The sequence below is a fragment of the Exophiala aquamarina genome (assembly GCF_000709125.1).
Source record: "Exophiala aquamarina CBS 119918 chromosome Unknown aczIA-supercont1.4, whole genome shotgun sequence".
Lineage (NCBI taxonomy): Eukaryota > Fungi > Ascomycota > Eurotiomycetes > Chaetothyriales > Herpotrichiellaceae > Exophiala > Exophiala aquamarina.
In genome coordinates this window covers 842,760-863,384 of record NW_013550584.1, presented here as the reverse complement: position 1 = coordinate 863,384, position 20,625 = coordinate 842,760, and the positions used below count along the sequence as shown (strand labels likewise).

General features: G+C 51.5%; 7 protein-coding genes across 7 annotated transcripts; 2 read left to right on the top strand and 5 right to left on the bottom strand.

The window, feature by feature from the left end:
* Window positions 1–1,849: 1,849 nt before the first annotated feature.
* Window positions 1,850–3,832, bottom strand: A1O9_05428 (NAD+ kinase; the record flags this gene model as incomplete). Its single annotated transcript, XM_013404647.1, has 1 exon — window positions 1,850–3,832. One exon carries the CDS (start codon window positions 3,830–3,832, stop codon window positions 1,850–1,852), a length of 1,983 nt encoding a protein of 660 aa, XP_013260101.1.
* A 927-nt stretch (window positions 3,833–4,759) lies between these two features.
* Window positions 4,760–5,575, bottom strand: A1O9_05427 (uncharacterized protein; the record flags this gene model as incomplete). The annotated part of the gene is made up of 1 exon (XM_013404646.1): window positions 4,760–5,575. The coding sequence occupies one exon, from the start codon at window positions 5,573–5,575 to the stop codon at window positions 4,760–4,762; it is 816 nt and encodes a 271-aa protein (XP_013260100.1).
* Window positions 5,576–5,996: 421 nt separating this feature from the next.
* On the bottom strand, window positions 5,997–7,096 carry A1O9_05426 (uncharacterized protein; the record flags this gene model as incomplete). The annotated part of the gene is made up of 2 exons (XM_013404645.1): window positions 5,997–7,020; window positions 7,077–7,096. The coding sequence occupies 2 exons, from the start codon at window positions 7,094–7,096 to the stop codon at window positions 5,997–5,999; spliced, it is 1,044 nt and encodes a 347-aa protein (XP_013260099.1).
* Window positions 7,097–7,614: 518 nt separating this feature from the next.
* On the top strand, window positions 7,615–8,547 carry A1O9_05425 (uncharacterized protein; the record flags this gene model as incomplete). Its single annotated transcript, XM_013404644.1, has 1 exon — window positions 7,615–8,547. The coding sequence occupies one exon, from the start codon at window positions 7,615–7,617 to the stop codon at window positions 8,545–8,547; it is 933 nt and encodes a 310-aa protein (XP_013260098.1).
* A 3,526-nt stretch (window positions 8,548–12,073) lies between these two features.
* A1O9_05424 (uncharacterized protein) lies at window positions 12,074–13,060 on the top strand (the record flags this gene model as incomplete). The annotated part of the gene is made up of 1 exon (XM_013404643.1): window positions 12,074–13,060. One exon carries the CDS (start codon window positions 12,074–12,076, stop codon window positions 13,058–13,060), a length of 987 nt encoding a protein of 328 aa, XP_013260097.1.
* Window positions 13,061–16,580: 3,520 nt separating this feature from the next.
* Window positions 16,581–17,905, bottom strand: A1O9_05423 (uncharacterized protein; the record flags this gene model as incomplete). The annotated part of the gene is made up of 3 exons (XM_013404642.1): window positions 16,581–17,051; window positions 17,119–17,339; window positions 17,422–17,905. Coding segments are annotated over 3 exons (1,176 nt in total), but the record flags the coding sequence as incomplete, so codon positions are not given.
* A 1,125-nt stretch (window positions 17,906–19,030) lies between these two features.
* On the bottom strand, window positions 19,031–20,281 carry A1O9_05422 (peptidylprolyl isomerase; the record flags this gene model as incomplete). Its single annotated transcript, XM_013404641.1, has 1 exon — window positions 19,031–20,281. One exon carries the CDS (start codon window positions 20,279–20,281, stop codon window positions 19,031–19,033), a length of 1,251 nt encoding a protein of 416 aa, XP_013260095.1.
* Between the last annotated feature and the right edge of the window lie 344 nt (window positions 20,282–20,625).

Genomic DNA, 20,625 nt, shown 5'->3' with positions numbered 1-20,625 from the left:
CGTCCAGTGTCGACAGTATCGCTTAGTAGAGCAGTCTGAGTTGTACCTGAAGAAGTACCTGGTTCTGAAGCTGCAGCGATGGTAGTTCTGGCGTTGACGCGACTCTGGGCAAAGGCTCTTGAGAATCTCGCGCTTGGACGTCCAGGATTGAGAGTGTTGAAATTAAAACGAGTTCGAACCCGGGTTGTAGAAGAGCTTGAGCTTGCACGTTCAGAGTTGACAGAGTTAGGGTTCAGACGAGTCTGGGTTGGGACTGAAGCGGATATTGAGCTTGCTTGTCCAGGATTGGTAGCAGCGTCAGTGACGACAGTGTTTGATGAAGTTGACGACTCGGGGACAGGAGTCTGGATGGTGATGGTGTTTGAAGAAGTCGCAGGCTGAGTGGCAGGATTGTTAGTACTGACAATGTCTGGAGGGAATGGAGGTTTGGGTTGATCAGTGCCAGTGGGATCTGAATGAACCAAAGTTTCAGTTCTTTCCGCGGCGACTTGATCGCGAGGAGATGATGCACCGTCAACGTTGTTGTTGTTGAACGCTTCAGTGTTGTCTGAGCCGGTGACTAGGTTTGGAGGAGCTGATGGGTCAGCAACGTTGTTGGTGGAAGCTCCAGAAGAGTTACCAGCGTTGTTGTTCGCCGCGGTACGTGAGGGAGGTTGAGAGTCAGAAGTGAGACCGTGGGAACTGCTGCTTGTGCCGTTCAGTTGGGTAGAACGAGTTGCTGGAAGGTTGAGGATTGCAAAACCAGCCTCTGCCCAGTCTGGGGTAGTGGATCTTGGAGAGGATGGATGATAAAGGTGTGGATGAAGATGAATGCCGTTTGCAAGAGGAGTGTTCTCTCGAGCGTTGTCAGCAGATGTAGAATAGTTTGAGAGAGGGAGAGTGCGATTGTTGTGATGAGGTCTGACAGAGGGAGTTCCTCGCTCAGGATTGACAACTGGACCACCAATGGGTAGATCTGCAGAGCCGATTGAATCAGGAGATTCGTGCGGTCTTGCGTTGACTGTGCTCAAGCGATCAATGACTGCTTGGATGTTCAAAGTGCTAGAAGCGCTTGCAGTGTTAGATCCATCCTCGTTTGGAGTGGCAGGATTGAGGGTGTTTTGAGGAACTGTGGGTGCTTGGCTAGATCCATTGTTTTGGTCAGCTGCAGAAGGGGCAGAGTAGTTGTTGGTCGGTCCCATGCCGCGTCCATTGAATCGAGGGTTTGACATGATGAAGAGTGCCTCGCGCAAGGACAACAAGGTCTCAATTGTATGATAAAGGGTGCAAAGAACGATAAAACGAACTGGTATGAAGTTGTAACGACGAGCGCGACGGAAAATGCGGATGGAGAGATTTGTAACGACGAGAAAGTGAGAGAGGGATAAGAACCAAGGTCTTTGAGTATTAGCACTCTCCTTCACTCTCATTCTGCCGGTCCTGGGAACAGAACTTCACTATCAACAGTGCTCAGCCTTGCCCAGCCTCGTTGGTCGCGCCAAGGTACTGGAGTCTGCTCACACTTTGTTATTGCATGTGGAAGGGCATAGGCCCACCTGACGCTCGGCTCTCTTATGTGTCAGGACATGGACTCACCTAAGATACCAGACCAACAGAAAGGTACAAAGGACGGACGAGGGAAAGAAGGAAAAAATGGACAAGGCTGAAAATGAACGGCGAGGCTGAGAAAAGGGTTGCCAGGAGGCATAGCATACAAATCTAGGACCAAAGCTCCAACTCTATAATCAATGTCGTCGCGACGGGTAATGCTCCGTCGCCGTATCGTAAATGTCTTGTCGCGACGTGGACTATTGATGCACGTCGTAAATTTCAACATGTTGTGTGGGAGAATCTCATCTCCACAGATCCACTACATATTGAGCAGACTCATTTGGCGCTTCACGGGGCTTGCAGCATGGTCACCGTCCTCGCTAGGGCCAATGCCGCTATCTGTGCCCCCTAGGGGACTCGAGTCAATGTCGATGTCCCATTTGTCGCCGACATTGGTGCTGTCCTCTTCATCTCCGTCATCCCATCCTTTCTGGACAGCACCTCTAACATTCCACCTGAGCGCTCGTTGAACGCTCTCAACCCACTCATTGGTGCCAGTCATGACAGTGGGGAAAGGATATTGTGAAGCTTCTAGCGTCACGTAGTCTCCTCGCTTCAGCTCTATCCGGCCCTTCCCATCAAAGGAGCAGTATGCTGAAGAACGAGACTTGACTGGCACAGCAATGCGCAATGCAAGAGTATCTGAAAGGACCATTGGCCTGAAAGAAAGGGTATGAGGACAGATTGGCGTAAGGAGAATAGCGGGAATGGATGGATGTATCAAAGATCCACCGGCAGAGAGTGAGTAAGCTGTTGATCCCGTGGGCGTGGAGAAAATACATCCGTCTGCCTGTACGATGGTGAGAAGCTCATCATCGCCATAGAGTTCCAAATTCGAAACATATGCCGATGGGCCACGGTCAATGACCAACTCATTCAGGACTTCAAACTGCTCTCCTTCTTCCACAGAGCCCTTTTCAGCATTGGGCGAGTGATCAGCTCTCCACACTGTGCAGGTAAAACGCATGCGGAGATTGACTCTCATACCGGCGTCACCCATGACACGATCAAGCTGCTCCTTGTACTTGTCAAACTCGAAATTGGTGAGAAAGCCTAAGCTGCCAAGAGAAAAGGACAAGACAGGAGGTACAACTCTCTGAAATAGCCAAGAGGTGAATAAGACAGTGCCGTCGCCGCCAAGAGTGAGCACGAGGTCGAACTTTTCTGGCGATGACCAGCACAAGTCAGGAGTCCAGTATTTCAACATCTTTTGAAATCGCGGCTCCTTCTTGAGCAAACCGTCGGCGTCAAATCTCTGAGAGTGGCGTAGCTTGGCATCGACATAGACATTGACACCCAAATCGCTTCCATACCTCGGCGTTGAGAGAAGCCACTCTGCAAGGTCGTGAGTCATGTGCACAAGACTGTTGTCGCGAGCCTTAGTCACGATCATTATGTTGCGCACAGCGCGCTTTAAAGGTTTGCGCTGTAATTGCTTGGAAACCTCGCGGACGCCCGTCGCGGTCTGCATCAATCGCGAGTGGGAATACTCGTCTTCTGCAATTTCTTCCAACACCTTCTGGATGTCCACAAGGCCCTCAAATCTTTGGTGGAAAAAGCAGGGAGAGCGAAGAAAGCTGGTCGAGGTTGGAGAGTAGCCGGATATCGAACTAAAGCCGCCCACCGTGGCTGTCTGACATATCGAAGGCGAGCCATCGTTCTGTGGTTCTGACTCTGGTTCCAGGAGTGCAGCCTTGAGAGTAGGCGCGCCCAAAGGCGCGGTATTGGGTCCCATGCTGGGCCGGCGAGAAGCCAGCGCCTTCAGAATGGTCTGTCTGGGAATGTCGGTCGACTTCGTATTTTTGTGACGGGCTCTGTATGGCTTTGGGAGATAGAGTGGTTTAGGGACAGGTACAGAAGGATGATGGGCGGTATATGACTTTAACAAGGAGTTGCTGACAGTGACAGGGCTGTTTGCTAGGTTGAGGGCGGTGTTTAAAGCGGTCTCGTGCAGGGTGTCAACATCAGGCTCTGTGAGGTGGTGAACATGATGGGTATCATCACCAGCATGAAGAGGATCTAAGTGCTGGGCATACTGGCGCAGAATCGACTCTCCCACAGAAGCCTTGGAATTCAAGTTGGCCATGCCATGAGAGAGCAGAGGGTCAGGATTATCAAGGGCAGGTGTTGGAGGAGAGAACGTGCTGGAACTAGCGGCTTCGGAGGTAGTGGGTGAGGATAATGTGGAGTGCGAGTGCGAGTGCGCGTGCTGAGTTTGCGGGTGCTGGAGGGAGAGGGACATGTTGAGGAGGAAAACGATGGGCAGTAACCGAAATCAGCAAAAATGGTAGTGATGGTGGAGGTGCGTTGGTGATGCCGAGGGATACAGGCCCGAGCTCCCAGGGTCGTCTGCGCCTGGCGGACGAATCGTGCCGGGGACTTTGGGTGACTTGAGTACCGAAGGGGGTGCCGAGTGGTGACGTCTGTCAGGCTGCCAGCGCCCAAGATCTGCGGGAAGGCTTCTTCCGTCTCGCCCGGAGTTAAAGCACACAAATGCGTCCGGAGGTGATTAATATTGCGATGCTTGAGTCAAACGACCGGTGATCAGTCACCCAGAAATGAAATGCCGCTTGCTGACCGAGGATAATGCAAAAAATACACAAAACGAGGAATGCAATCAGAATGTAAGAAAAGAAAGACGTGCAGCCAGCTGCTCTGTCACCTGGGTTCCGTACTGAAAGTCGGTTTGAATGGTTGATTTTTGTCCTCCATCTCGGTGGCTCGCGATGCCTGGATTCATCGACTATTAATACTCCGGTACTTTGTACCGTGCACATATAGCGAAGCGAATGTGGATGTCGAGGGGAGGGCCCGTCAGTTTGAGGATCAGGAACAAGGGGAATGTCGAAGCTGCTGGAGCCCGGGGGGTTACGGAGGGGGGCTGCATCTAACGCCCCTCGATCCGATATTCTGGCTATTCCTTCTGTGCACTGTGAGACAGCACGTGGTGGGGATCGTCGGCACCTAGCGATCAATCTTGCTGGCACCCCTGGGCGCTCGGGGCATGTCGACGCCTAACACCGACCATAGACAGCCCTTATCAACGCCCAGCGCCGCTATCTGCCCCTCTGAGGTCCTGTTTGATCCCATCAGCCGCCCACTTCGGGTGATCCAAGGCATTGTGGATGTGTCTCATCTTGATGTTTCTCATGCAAAACTGGTAACAGCCTCAGTCCTGTTGCCATCTTCCATCCTTAATCACTCTCTCTTCTAGAGTTTTTCTGATCACATCCAGCACAGAGACAACCGAGCTCTTACTGGTTGCACCGCCGTCCATGGAAACATCTCCGTTTTGTTTGTTGATATTATTGGATTTGTTGATATCCGAAGTTCCCAGAACCGCTGACCTGGCAACCTCTTCTGCGCGTTTCCAATCCCCCGTTTTGAAGTTGCCCTCGCTCTCCATGAGCACCACTTGGCCGTCACTGGTGAAGGCAAAAACGTGGAGGCTGGTACTTGTCTTTCTCTGCGTTACATTCGGGTGGACAATCAACTGACCGTCCCGATCGATCCCAATGAGTACTGCTCCAACGGTGGTTCTCATCTGTACTCCTGCATCGACACAACCAAGAATTGCAGCATTGATCGCAGATGGTAAGATATCGAGATACGACTCGCCTTGGCCACCTCCCTTGATTCCGCCCGGCAAAGACTCGTCACTCTGAACACCCACAACCTGAAGGGTGGCTTGCAGCATAGTTCTCGGCGTCTCATCACCCAGGACTATGCACTGTAGCGTTCGCTTCACGAGCTCTTCGACATGGCGTTCTTTGACCATGCCCACGCCGTTATGGGGTCGAAGATTTACATCGATGAAAGTAGACTCCGGAATCTCATCGCTTCTGTAGGGCACTTCCACCGGATAGTTGACACCGGCTATAATTTTGTAAGTGCTCCCAGGTTCAGTGTATGTTGCTGAGCCATCTGCATTCGATAGTGTACGTAGTGCGGCCTGGGGTGGCCCATTCACAAGGGGGAAGACCATGACTAGCAACAGTGATATTTGACTTCTTTCTGATGAGGTGACAATGGCATTCAAATTGGGATCACCAGATTTTGTCTCATACATGGAATCTTGGCATATCTTGGCAGCCAACGAGGCTCTAAAAGTTTAGGAGGCCACCATCAGCAAGACGGTATGTTCTCACTTCACCAAAATTGAAATGCGAGTTGCTCAATCCTGCAAGGCATTTGGTTTCATTCAATTATCCTCACGATGATCACTCTCTTAGAAATCCAAGGTGAAGCGGTTTATCGAATAGAGATTTCTACTAGTACAGCGCAGAACAGACCCTCGTAGATGGGGTGGTCGTAGAGACTATCTGAAAATCTCGATGGCGTATTATGCGAGCTTACGCCCATGTGTCATTCGCGCAATGGCAGCCGCCCAGATGCAAACTCCAGAACTAATCGGGCAATGCACGCATCACGCCTTCAAAAGCCACCAGCGCCATAGCATTCGCCGGAAATGCACGCAGAAAACAAGGTAGAAACCCTCTCCAGTAGCCTCTCCACCCAGACTCCCGATATACGGTGGCCGCAGCATCCTTCCAATGTCGGAATCGACGCGTGCCATCGTTCAGACCACCTCCCAGTGGATCTGTCATGATTCTCTGCTTGACCACGTCGGAAGGGTAAGACGTCAACCAGAATATTTGGGCCGAAAGTCCACCGGCCCAGAAATTGATTGCGGGAGTCGAAAGTGAGGTGCGGTCTTTGAATACTCGCGAGAAAATATCGTAGCTACCCCACCAAAAGAAGAAAAATGATCGAAATATCAAGGTCGCGAACAAGCCATGGTATAGGCCCTTGACTCCCTGATGTTTGAGGATCTTGCGACAGCAGTCAATCGGACCGCGGTAAAGCCTGTCTGCTTTCTTCGCAGCGTACTGGATTTGCAGTCTAGCCTTGACATGTTCTACCGGGGCAGCGATGAAGGACACCGTTGAGCCAGCCATGACTCCGGCAATGCCATGTCCATATGAAGGCAAGGGGTCCTTGGCTAGCTCTGCAGCAGATTTTCCTGGTCGGAGAGTCGGGCTCGAAAAGACATTCTCATGAAGCAGCCTTCGATACAACGTCAAACTCCCCAGCATCACCGAGTCCATGGCCATCCATCCTAATAAAGGCGGGGTGGCACCTTTGTAGAATCCACCGGGTCCTTCTTTTCTCAATGTTTGCATAACACAGTCCAAAGGGCCTTTAAATTGTGCCCTTTCTGAAGTCTGCAGGCGGACCTTGATGGTATCGAAGGGATGACCAACTGATAACTTGGCGATGCCCGAGAACACGCCAGCGACGAAGCCCTTGTAATTGCTCGTGATTGATCTTTGGGCAGGCTTAGACTCGACATGCTGCTCGTCGAGGATGCGTATATTTCCGGGAGACGACGTGCCTGCGTCTGCGCCTGCGCTCAAGGCATCTCCGGCACTATTATACCATTCAGTATCCAGACGGCTTCAGGGCTGAGCTACGGAAGTACTTACGTCTTGATTGCGGCCGACATGTCGTATCCATAAGGTCGTCACAGCTCGTTACCGCTGGCAGGGAGAACTGAAACTCTCATCAACCATTTGGACAACACAGTGCCGATGATAGCGTAGAGTCATTGATTGAGCAGGAAGTACAGGTGTAATAGAGCAGCGCAGGAGAATGGCCCGCTGCACAGGGCATTGCCGTACTTCTCTTTTTTCGCGTTGTGACCGGTCGGGCTTATCTTAGGCTCCCCGATGTGGGCAATGACGTCGACGATCTTTTCCGACTCGCCGACCCGGGAAAATAAAAGGATTTGTTGAGGCAACAATGCCGGTGAGAACGTGCGTACTGTAGATTAGAGGAAAGAAGGTTGCGGAACACTAACCAAGTCGTACCAGCAAAAAAGCCCCTAGTAAACTGAATAATGGCGCCATGAAGCCTCACCCCTTTCAAAATCTGAACCTCCTGTGGTACAGCTCCTGGTCCAAATCATAGCAGTGAGGTTGAGAAAAGTAATATCCACGATTCGCCCGAGACGAGCAGTCCAATATGGCTTCCAGCGAAGGGGAGAAGTCCCCCAAGAAAGTCTGGACCACACTGATCACAAACACCAAATATTTATCTGGCCTGCTCACGTTAGACTACTCATTGAGAAAAGCTGGATCGAAATATCCACTGGTCGCTCTGTACACGGATACTTTCCCCTCAGAAGGACTACAGGCGCTGAACGCCCGCAATATCATCGCAAAGGAAATCCCTTATTTATTGCCGTCTGTCCCCAAGGAATACACCAATGATCCCCGGTTTTACGACTGCTGGAGCAAACTCACTCCATTTAGTCTGACGGAGTATGAGCGAGTCGTGCAGTTGGACAGTGACATGATGGTGCTGAAGAACATGGACGAGCTCATGGACCTGGAACTGGACGCACCCGAGTTGAATGGAGATGGAGATAGGGTATATGCGGCCAGTCCTGCATGTGCCTGCAACCCCTTAAACAAACCACATTATCCCAAGGACTGGACGCCCGAGAACTGCGCATTGACGAGCCAGCATGGCGATGCGGACAACGCCCAGATTAATGGGCCTTCTTCTACCACGGGGATAGCGTTACCAAACGGGGGATTGGTTGCCTGCAACCCAAGCAAAGGAACTTACGATAAGATCCTTGAGACAATGAAGGACGGTGGTTTGACGTCTACCTACGAATTTGCCGACCAAAGTTTATTGGGAGAACGGTTTCATGGACGCTGGGTCGGGCTGCCGTATATTTACAATGCTCTGAAGACCCTTCGATGGAAGGGAGTCCACGATGCCATCTGGCGAGACGACCAAGTCAAGAATATGCATTATATCTTGAGTCCCAAGCCTTGGGACGAGAAGTATGAGGATATCAAGGATGAAACTCACAAATGGTGGCACGACATGAACAACGAAAGATTGAAGCAGGAGTCAGCAAAAGGACTTGAAGACAGATTTTGAGCAGGCTTCAGTAAATGATAGAGAGGTGGTGATCCATGTGAGCGTCTAGAAGCATGCCACGGCCCTTGCTACAACTTAGATAGCAGTTCAATCACCAGCGGCCACGGGGGGTGCCATAGATCTTTGATACCAACACGAGACTTTGATGTTGGTCATTTTCAAGACTTGACAATTGTCAACGCTGACACATGATTCTAGAGAACGTACAAAGTATCCTACTTTACGGCTTGATGGCAGAGACCATTCGCGTAAACGATACTACATAGCATCATCCCGATTCCCAAGCCTAGTCGCGTCTCAGATGTACGAGGGAGGAGGTACGGAGTACCTGCTTCTTGTTGTAACTCCAAAACACCGGGCGGACACCGCAATCTTGGATCTGTGCAAGCACTCGCGTTGGCCTTGCGCATCGCTGGACAAGGCACCTACCAGACAAGCGATTGATCGATGGCCACTCGCTTAAAGGTTGAGTGTGCATTTTGAAGGGCACCGGCTAGTTATGATCTGACAATGAGGGTGTTTCAAATGCTGAGAGTTCTGGCTATTTGTGGAGCTTGCCTTGGGCTGTTGTCATCACTTGTGCAGCTCAATCAGGGCGAGCTTGATCATTGCTGGAAATATTTTCCCAGCTGCTCAAGTCTTCAGATAAGTCTCTCCCCAATGTGCGCCCAGCCGTATAGAATGGCATATGTAACAATTGTAGGCATGACCAAAATTGAGCTTGGGCAAACTCACATTAGGTTTCCCCCAGCTTCGGCGTTGTTGCATTGAGCAGGACTGAATTCGTGCTGGCACAGAATCTTCATCTCGGAGGATTGAATGCATGCGCCGTGCAGGGCATGCAAGTCATACAAATCGGTGTTCCGGATTGTCTCATCCTTCTCTCGCCAAATATTCGTTACAGCATAAGCATAACGTTGTGAGCGAGCGAGCCTCGAAATCAAGAAAGGTCGCGGAGCTTCAGGTGATTCGATGGGCTGGCTGTCTTGATTACATACAGCTGGTAGGTGGGAGAAATGGCATGTCACCATTGGCTGTCCACTGGTAGAGCAGAAATCCGGGCGATCTGCAACAAGAAGAGGAAGAAGGAGTCTTCTGGAATCAAACTGCCAATGTTCTTCGAGATTCCAGAAACGGACATGCTCAACCTCAAGTCTGCTGGAGGCTGCGAATGACAACATCAACCAGACTCCAACGCAATGGGTTTTGTCTTACGGAAAACGTGGTGTCACTGCGTGGGGCATGTCATGGACTCGTGGGCAATGGTTTGCACAGCTGAGTAGTCTGAGTAGATTCCACGTAGCAGAAAGAAGAGGACGGGAGCGGGAGGAGTTCTTTCAGGTCACGAGTCAACATTCAGCATGATCGTCCCTTCCACAACAATCCACCATGCCATGAGGTCACCGGCTCTTGCCTCTTGCCTCTTGTTCCGCTTGAACGGTCACGATCACGTTCCACCCAATTCTTTCGACACCACGATTACCGAGCAAACCACCGCTCTTGTATCTTGCATCCTGGGTGAACCAGAGGGGTATCGGCATCGTCTGTGGCTTTCATCAACAACATGTGTTCAGGCCGGGTGCACTGAACATGATTCAGCTGATCACCTAATGGTGAATCGGCAGGGAGTCTTGCGCATGGTTTATCCGGCTCGAACTAGATTTGCTGAGAAGAGTCCAAAGAGAGTTCGTTTCCTATGGAAAATTGGGCCGGCATAGCCGCGGAATCTTCCTTGACAGCCTATCCACAATCACTGGAGTTCTATGTAAATACATATCGCTGATTCTTGGTGTCTTCGCAACGGCCCGACGCCTGAAAATCAACCAGTCTGCCCTGATTAACTGGTGGAATTACTCCCGACTTCTCTCCCAGGTAGGTAAATACGGACAAATGATAGGTGTCAGAAGATTGCTTTCCCAATGCTTCCCGAAAGGCCCCGTGAGGGTGCTGCACTTGTTACTACTCCTGTGCTGCATCTGCTGGTTGTCCCTCCACATCCTATCGGCATCTCATCGAAAGAGCATCCCACTGCGTTAGCGAGATCTCGAGGGGCCAACGGACTTGTATTCTGCCACCAAAATCCAGTGCAAGTTCATGACTTGGGGCTGCTTGGGTCATAATCACCTGTCAAAGTCAGGTCTCGGTCAGCATCCTCAGACTCCCAATCCAATGGCTCTGTGCTACGTGGGCTGGATGGAAGACACCGAGCTCCCAATGATAGATCCTTGGTCCATTGAAACCTGACCCACGTTGCCAGATCATTGCTGAAAGGATTGCCTCAACTGGACTTCCCCGTCTGCATGCAAGTCCCAATACGTCGCCCCAAGATCAGCATCGCCACCCAATGTCAGCTACAGCGGTGGTGGGGCGAGGGAAGCAGCTGCAAAGAGCCAAAAGGCGAAGGATTAGAGCGAACGGAGAGCGAACAGAGCCACAAGAGGCACCAGCACGCTAAAACACAAACCCAGAGCTACCAGCCAGGCAAGTGTCTGTGGTCTTGGAGAGACTGGAGGTACCAACTGACGAGGCAAACTTCCAGCCCGGAAACTCCACTACGAGCCGTGAAACTCCCTTCCCACTCGATGTGACAGGGCGAACAAGCTTGAGCTGGCCACTTATCGGTCACGCTTAGCCGACATATCTCACACTGGTCAATACCCCTGCAGTTTTGGGCGTTCAGGTCCGCCTTCTTGTGACACTAGGTGCCTTGTCCACCCGCAAGATTGAGAACTATCCATGCCAGCATCTGCACTACACCGACGGACTATCAGCCTAGAACTGCAACGATACCTCAAGCCATGCGTTTCCCTCGCATACGTCGTCCTCCGCGACTCAAATCTGAGGCGAGTTGGAATGGAGTCTGCATCACACATCTCGACCTCGTTTTTAGACTTGCCTCCCTCGTGTGAAAAGGTGACTTTAGTTCACTTCTTGCTCTAAACTCTACCTGCTCCCTTCTAGCACTGGGATGGGAAATATCTCACTTTTCGCCAACACCAAGAATTCTCCCGTCACAATATCCATCACTCCACGAGCGCTTGCAAACAAATTTGAGCACAATTTTCTCTTTGTCTTTGTTTCTATTTCCCGTCGTTCACATGCATGTTCCCTGTGGTAACGTGAGACGGAACCTGTCCCTCATGAACTGCATTACCCTTCTGTAGCAAACTGGTCCTGGCCTTGAATGTACCTCGACGTCACAGTTGAGAGCCATTTTGAGACCTACTTGCGTGACCTATTTGTGTCTACTATCCTTCAGTTGAACAGTGTACATGCTTCTGGTCTCTCTGTAGACCTTTACACAAGTCTTCACCGCCCTCTCGGTACCTGAAGAAGCCACCTGTGCCTGTTGCTGTGCAGCAACCTTTTGCACCTCATTCAATAGTATTCGATCAGAAAGATAAGAATTTGCCTCAATCCGCACCACCGCAATACCGCAATACCGCGACACAAGCACAAGCATCAAATCGTTTGCTTGAAGGCGTTGCAATTTGACCTCTTGCTTTCTGGCCTCTCTGTGCTGAGAATGTGTGTGCGTACCAAAACATCGTATGGATGCGGGCATGAGTACAAGACGACCAACGAGTGCTATTCGTCACGATGTACTGTGGTTGAGAAGTATCACTATCCCAGAGAAGGGGATTGTAAAGAGTGCAAACGTGGTGGTGTGGAAGTGACCAGAGGGAGAGAGGGCAAAGGGAGATATGCTCAGGCAATTGGTAAGCGCACACAAGAGAAGGACAGGTCTCGGGAACCCCTCGCAGAAATCTCCAACAATATCGAAACCTTGACACTTGACGTTGGTGGAGGAATAAGTCCCTGGGGACCGGCTTTACAGAAAGAGAAGGACTGGGGAAGTCCCTCACGGGCCAAGGCTGATCGAGCTTGGTTGGAAGAGCACGGCGAGAGGAATGTCGACCTCCAAACGATACGAGAAAGCATGTCGTCGACCATGTCCTCGGATGAGGCATCAACGGCCATCTATTCACCAACTCGACACGACAGACCTGTTTATGAGTACGAGGAGGATCATCGTTACCAAGATAACGATGACGACTATGATCGAAGGCGACGTATGGACACGACGGAGCGCAATCTCCAGGTTGAGATCCGAAGTATCAATGATGACTACGAACGACGAAGCCGACGGCCCACGCATCATCGTCAGAGACATGATAGCCAGGAAAGCTTTCATTCCCACAGTTCTCGATCATCGTCGCGCAGATATAAGGCTGCTCCAGCCAGTTACACGACGTACGACTACTATGAGCCGCGTGACTCGGCATATGGATCATATGGATCGTTAGAATCTCGAGGCTCCCACGGCTATGAGGTCGCAAAGACGGAGCCATACATGTATTCACCGCAACCGCGCGTTTTGAAGGTGAAGGCACCTTCAACTACATCTCACGGAGTCTACCACACTGGCTTCGGCGTCGGAACTGGAGGTGGTGCAGTTGACATTGTCACACACGTACCTCTTTATACTACGCACAGCCATCGAAGATATTAACGTCGGGGAGGGACCGATCTTACAATTTCACACACAAAGGTATGGCGTTTCAAACAATGATGGTGACGAAAGCAACCTCGAATGAGAGCATATTCTTCTACCTCTTTACAACCGGGAAAGGGAACGGCCCAAGGGAAATTCCATCCAATTCAGTACTTGTTCCAGTCAAGACAAACGGACCAAACTATATTATTCAAACCAGTTCACGAAAATGATGCCATGGGACAGCAAGAGCATCCGAAACATAAGGGGAGAGAAAGATATCAAGGGGATTTTCTTCCTTCAAGCGATCATGGGTGGGGCCACTTGGGGGCACCGGCTATACTTGAGTCTTGCCGCGGGAAGGGAGGCTCTTCTTCATTTCCTGTATGATGTTGACGCTTTACGACGACGATGGTGGGAGGGGAGGCAGGGCAAGGCAGGTGGCAGGTGGCAGATGGCAGATGGCAGGCATGACTGGACTCAATGGGAGGGAAGGCTCATAGTATTGTGTATTGTGTACTCTAACCAGGTGATGCTCTCTCTGTTCTTCTCATTCCTCCGCTATGTGCGATGGGCCCTCTATCATCTTCTGAACAGAAGAAGGATGCCCTCCCTCGAAACAAGCACTCCCTTTCCTTACGCTTCAATCACAGCAGCCTACACCTCGTCAATCATTCTTCTCTTAGAGCGCACCAGTCTATCACATGAAATCCTCGCAGGCTTCGACCGGTACGTTGTGGCATGGTGCACAATGCGTCACTGCTCAACCCCTCCACCCCTCCACGCACATCCACATCACGACCAACCATGACCATCTGTAGACCCATGACCCTGTCCCCTTCCAGTTCCTGTCCTGTACCTGAATCTAGGAAACAAACCAATACGGATCTACGGACCAATGACTGGACGTACTCGAAAGGGCGATCACACAAAAGCAACACGAGCTTTTCGCGCCGTGGCCCGTGGGCCCGTGCCCGGTGATGGACAGGGCACCACCACAACCATCTCGCCTGGCTGCCATCCCCGCAAAACCGGGCGCCTCGTCCGTCATTCCAGACGCCTCAAGAAGTCATATCGTGCCTATCAGCGATGCGCCGAGAGATGCCCCGCACTTCACCATGAAGCAGCTCTTCGTGACGAGAATGACCATGGTCGACCTGGTCAAGAATGTGTGTGGTGGGTGTGGGTATTGATCGGCCAGGCACACACGCATCTACAGAGAGAGAGAGAAAGAGAGAGACACACACAGGGGGTGGAAATTTCGTGATCAAATCTGCACACTCATATACACTACGAGCCACTGTGCGGAAAGCTTCAAGCTACACCCCTGAGTGTCGAACCCGTGGTAATGTGATCATGCTCGAGACCCCAGGTGAGACAGAGAAGAAGGCGGCAGCAAGTGATGCGGAACACAGACTCTTTGGATTACGACAACGAGGTAATCTTAGTACAAGATGCTGCCCTTGTTCTATCCAACAAAAACGCCTTGCTACGCGGGTAGCTAGCCGAAGGGTCAGGCCAGGAAGGGATTTCTGGGGCATCAAGAAATACCACCTACCCATTACACCAGGTTAGTCGGGGACAGGGTACTGAGAAGGGGCTGAAAAACGCTTGCTGCACTCGATACGCCCTAGAAACCAAGTCAACTACGAGGTTTTAACAGGCGTGACGTGCAGACTACTACTAAGTACTCCGTGCTTAGTCAATTAAATCGGGATGAAGAGAGTCGAGAACATGCCCAGCACGTAAGCTCTATTGCAGGATGGATGAGGGATGAGGAATACATTCAGATTGCATGGTGAGGCTAAGCACCTGGGCACGAGCTGTACTCTGTAGTTATGCCCATATCACGCAAGGAGGGATTCTCAGTGCAGGGCGCTTGCGTATCGGCATATTATTTGTAGTGAAGGAGGGAACGGTCGTTGACATTGCTATCTTCGATCTGGAAGACTACCTGCGGACTACTTAGTACTGGCTACTGAGCACGGAGGAGGCCTAGGAAGCAGGCAGAGTGTACTCCTTGAGATGTGGGCTCACTAATTTGAATTTCAACTTGAACGGTCCGAATATTTACCTAGTTTGTTTGGAAAAAGGAACCGTGCAGATGTCGTAGGATATAATATTGCGTGGCAACGAATCCTAATTCGAACATTCATCTGGAACCGAACGAGAGTCACCCCTGTGTTGTAAATTCCAGCACGGCTAACCCGTCCGCGGTACTCACTCGTACCTCCATGCTACTATGAGTATGTATAGCAAACGAGCCCAGTCCGGAACCAAGGATATTCCAACCAACACAAACCGGTGAGTGCCTGACCCACGAAAAGAGGACAGACCACCTCATTCTGTATTGTCGCCTTTCGAAGGAAGATGAAAGACGCAATATCTGCGTGCCCGCCTCGAAGCGCCCTTCCAGCTCCGGCGGTTGCATATTTCTCTGTATGGCTGCTCGGACCTCCGAGTTCAGTGCGGGCGGGCGGGCTGGCTGCGATCGTGACCGGGACGCCATGCACGCACAGCGGGTTGGAGTGAAGTTTCGTGCGTTTTTCTCTCGATCGCTGTAGGTATTTCTTGGTGCCCGCAGGGGTTGCTTTGAGACATGGACTATAGCGCTTGAGTGGGGGGAGGGGGGAGAAGTACTATGCTTGCTTGCTTGCTAACTAACTAAAGAAGGGAGCCGTTTTGGGGGTTGGGGGGGGTTGTCGGAAGTGTGAGAGGGAAAAGGACTCTGAGGCTGACTACTGTTTGCGTGTGCGAAGAAGATCCAGTCGCTACGAGTGCTGGTTCGGACCTAGATAGGGACCATCACACGTCCACGTACCCATTGATCGTATCATATCATATCACCAGTCTGCCAACAACGAAGGCACCATCCCCTCAAGAAGGTACTAATTCATATTCTCACACACACTCCACATCGTGACTCAAAACTCGGTATCACAGAAATGATCGATAAACTTCTGTCCATTTGACAATCGGTTCTTTCTCATTAGGGAACTAGCTAGCTAATTTGGCTGTGTGAAAACAGAGAGAGAGAGAGAGAGAGAGAGAGAGAAAAGCATGCGGGTATCATATCACTGGTGAACTCGTGCGTACGAGTAGCAGCACATGAAACAGGAAAAGAACGCCGTATCTAGAATCGCACATTCGGTCCATTATCCCCTTTCCCCTCGTGGTGTGATTGATATCGGATTAGTTTGATGGCGCACTGGGATTGCTCTGCTTCTGTGCATGTCGTCCAGTTCTTCGTGATGACCTGACTTGCTCTCATTGCTGGTGTTGGGGGAAGGGGTTGGCTGGTTGTTGTGTGGGCGCGAGCTCGGTTTCAAGTCGTTCAGTCCGTAACGTCTTCTGGGACAGAGCGGTATGATCAGTGAGTGAGTGAGTGAGGAAGACCAGAAGCTGGCTGCAACAGGGCCGAATCCGTTCCCAGAAGAAGGCGCCTCTCACCAGGTAACGCAACCAGACATATCCGCAAGATTGAAAGACAGCCCCTTCCTGATCACACGAACTCCTTCTCATTGACACACTCACCACCAGCCTCCGTACTCGCGACGCTGTCATCATCCCTCCACAACTTCTCGCCTTTCTCGTTGAAAACCTTAACAACAGCCGGCATCTTCTGACCACCACCAGCTCCACGGCCCATCTGCGCCTCGACCTTCAACTTGATCTGCTTCTTCTCATCGTCCCAGAACTTGGCCCAGTCGATCACCTGGCCATCATCGGTAACGTCGCCCTCGGGGACCCAGCGAGACGACGGGCCCATCTTGACCGCAGACCCCAGTTTTGCTACGCCGTGGCCGATCGCTCGGACCGTGACGCCCACGCCGGTGATGGCGAGACTGATACCCCGGAAGGGTGCTTTGGCAATCTTGACGCGCTTCCGTTCCTTGACTTCGACCATTGGCATGCGAGGCAGGGCTTTGCGGTCGCCTGGTTGCAGGGCAAGGCACCAGTCCCATGTGTACTGGCTGCTGGCGCCGCGGTATTGGAAGTAGAAGTTTGCCTGGCAGGGGTGGGCACGGCTATTAGTTTGAGGTGTCTCATAGATAGATCGGAGAGGGTGTGCTTACAACACCAGTCCTGTCTGCCACGCTCCATGTCAACTTCTGGTCGGGACCGACCACCGGGCGAGTGAGCACGATGGCGACGAACTGGATTTTGGCGTTCTTCGGGTGCAGTTTGCTGTCGCTGATGGGGCAGTACGCATAGTCTGCGAACGACTTGGTGTCTCGGACCTGTAGTTCCGACTCCGGGATCAGGTGGATGGTTTCATGCGGTGTCAAGACCTTGACTGTGTTGAAGATTTGGGGTTAGTTTCGCCCAGGCCCTTTTCATATGGAAGTCAAGAGGCAAAGAGAGAGGCAGAGGCTTACATAGCCAACGATAGATCTTCTCGGCGACAACTTTCTGGCTCTTCTCATCGTCTCCTCCCGCCTTGACCTCGAGATGGTTGGTGCCCCATTTCTTCACGTCCTCCTTCTTGGTACCGGTGCCTTCGCCCTCGTAGATGTTGACACTGACGAAGTTACAACCGTTTTTGATCGCAGAGTCGCGAAGGGCCTTGACGGTTGCGAGTTTCTTGGTCAGGTCACCTTCACCTGACCCGGAGAACTTGTCGGCAATCAAGGGGATCTCGGTTTTGGATGTGAGATGGGTGAGGAGGAGGTCTGATAGACGGAGAGTGACATTGGGGTCGGATGGGTTGTGGAGAATGGCAGAGTCAGGAAGCATGGCGTGCAAGTGTCCAATGTGAGGGATGCCGGTCCTGGGGTCGTTGATGTATACCCATGGTGCGATAGGTGTGGGTGTGGTGCTGGACACCGCGGCTTTCTTGGATTTTTTGCCCATCGTTGCTGAAGGGCTATGCAATGAAAGAAAGTGGTACGAGAACAACTATCGTTCTTGGTTTGTGATGGATTTGATAGAAAAGGTTGAAGTGATGTGGTGTAGAATAAGGCTGGAAGTCAGTGGCGGGGTAGTCGGTCAGCGAGAGGATGCTCAGAGGGGAGTATCAACGTTTGGATGGTCAAAGATAAGATCGATCTGGCTGGATCGTGACAAACTAAAGCTATCGCACGCCTTTGACAGTGATAACTCACAAGAAGAGAAAGGAAGAGGCGAAGGCTGGTGAGATAAAGTGAAAGAGGTCGGTCTAGAGGACGAGTGACTCAGTGGAACAGGTCACGGACACGACTCACGACGCAGATACGATCACGGCGCATTTGGGAAGAGGTGGCGGCGGCGTGTGCGTGAGGTTCACGCGAGGTTCACACGAACTGTGAACCTCAAAGCTCAGCCAGAGCAAACCATTGAAGTGAAAAAGGAGGGGTAGGTCAGTAGGCCAGGCAGAACCAGTCATCATGAGATACCAGGTAGGCTGGTACCAGGAGTAGGACTGGGAACAAGGCTGAATTCCTGCTTGGATAGCTAGGTAACTTGGAGGTCCTATCTCCATCCGCTGATGGCACATTCTCAGTGGTCAATCAAGTTCTTTGCAAGCTTCAAGCTTGTAGGAGGATAAAGCCGGCTTGGGTTGGCGGGCTGCCTCAAGGCATAAGCACTCGGACTGTCGATTCAGCCCCTCCATCCCTCATGTACGAGTACACGAACTATTCTTTCCGTATACCCGCAGATAACGCTCTCCTCTTCGCGGATTCCATTATCCCACGGATACAGCACCAACGGGCTAGAATCAGGGCAACTTCGAACTCTTGAAGCTGCTATCGCAACCCAATGTTCTTGGATGTTCAAGTCAGGCTGAATCGGCTACTGAGGGGATTTCTATCCACTCCATTCCGGCCTCGTCTTCTGATTCGCTGGTTGTCCCCCACAGGAGGGAGGATTCGTGGCCATGCATGTGCAAGGCAACAAAGCAGTCCAACGCCCAGTTGTGCGTCGTTTTGGGTCCTGGTTACGAGTACGACTCGTCGAGACCTAGGTGGAGGGTAGCCCAGAGGTCGCCTCGACGAAAATGGGGTGATGTTAGTCAAAGGGTATTGGCCGAAGTGCGCCTGATGTGCCCATTCTCTTCCGCATTTCTTCTCCAGCCGCTATGGTGCTGGGCACTTTGATACCACAGCAGTCGCCCCAATAGTCTGGCTCGTGTCCGCGTTCCTTGACATGCTGCATTCTCTCGGCCTGGAGACGAACCGTCTCCGGATCCAGTTGGCCCATATCCTCAGTACCAGGGACAAGGCCTCCGAAGAGGAAATGCTGCATGATAGGAAGTTTGCCCAGGACTTCCTTGACAAACATCTTTCTCATACCATCTTCCACCTTTTGCCAATTCCTTGCTCCAGAGATATCGTCTAGCATCGGACTATGCCACCGAAGGCCTTTGACGGTCTTGACATTATCCACCCATCTGACTTGATTGAGATAGATGTATTTGTCGCCCTCCTCGTCTAATATCACATTGTTGTGGATAGATTTAGGAGTGATGTAGGAATGCCCAACCAATTGACTGGCGCCAAACAAGAACGGGAGGAACTGATAGTCGTCGAGACCCCAAACACCATGACTACCGGCGGGTTCCAGATAGTATGTAACCTGTATCTTTCTCATCAGGTCAAGGTAACGTAAGAAGGTGTGCAGGACAATGGCTGGAAAGTCCTCGGTCTGGATCTGCCCAAGCTGGTACAAACACAGCAGCCACACCATGAAATTCAATTCATGACCAGATCCATAGTCCAGGCGTTCTTCAGAACCAAATGAATTGATCAGATACACCGAAGCTTCTTGCACTGCTTCCTCGTCGCCTAGGCCCAGCGTCTCTTTATGCATGCGCTCGACATCTCGAATTATTGCCTTATGAAAGCTCCGAAAGGCTGGATTTCCAAACCTGGAGCCAGTGTCTAAAGCAGGATGTTGTCGAACGAGGGATTCAAGCTGGTCGAGGACAGAGTCGAGTCGGCGGATGGTGTCTGATAAATGATGGGAATCGATCGAGGCGGTGGTTTGACCTCGAACCGAGTTAGCTAGGTTGAAGATCCATGCTTGCAGCAGGATGTAAGTCGAAGAAGCAAGAAACTTATCATGATCTTCTGCTGACAAGATTCTTTTGACCGGCGGGGTGAAGTGTATAGAACCTGGTGCAGGAGGAGATGGGAGAGCAGGAGTTTCGGGGGCTGACTCGGAGGGATGTGAAGGGTTGGCTGATTTTCGGCGAGATCCTGGAATCAGTTTGGGAATGCTGTTTGAAGCTGGAAGTCTTGGGATGGCATGGGAAGCCATCTTAACGCGCGGGTACCGAGATGTGTCGAGAGTGTAGATCTAGAAATTATACGAGTTAGCAAAAACATCAGGCAGTTGCATGTTGGATAAGGTCTAGTGGGTGCCTCACCACCTGGCTGCCGCCTATCACCCACTATTATCAAAGTCCTCGGAAGCTGACTTAAGCAGGGTCCACGCCACCCTGACGTTTCCGTGACCTGTCACCAGATGGGTGCCAGACCAAGCGACCGTTCCCTCCTTGCTCGTACTCGTAGGTGTGCTTGTTAGACTGTGTCGGGGACTCGGGGGCTCTCTGGTTAAACCGCCTATTCTCGCTTTTGTCTGAGGCGCCTTGGGGCGTTTTT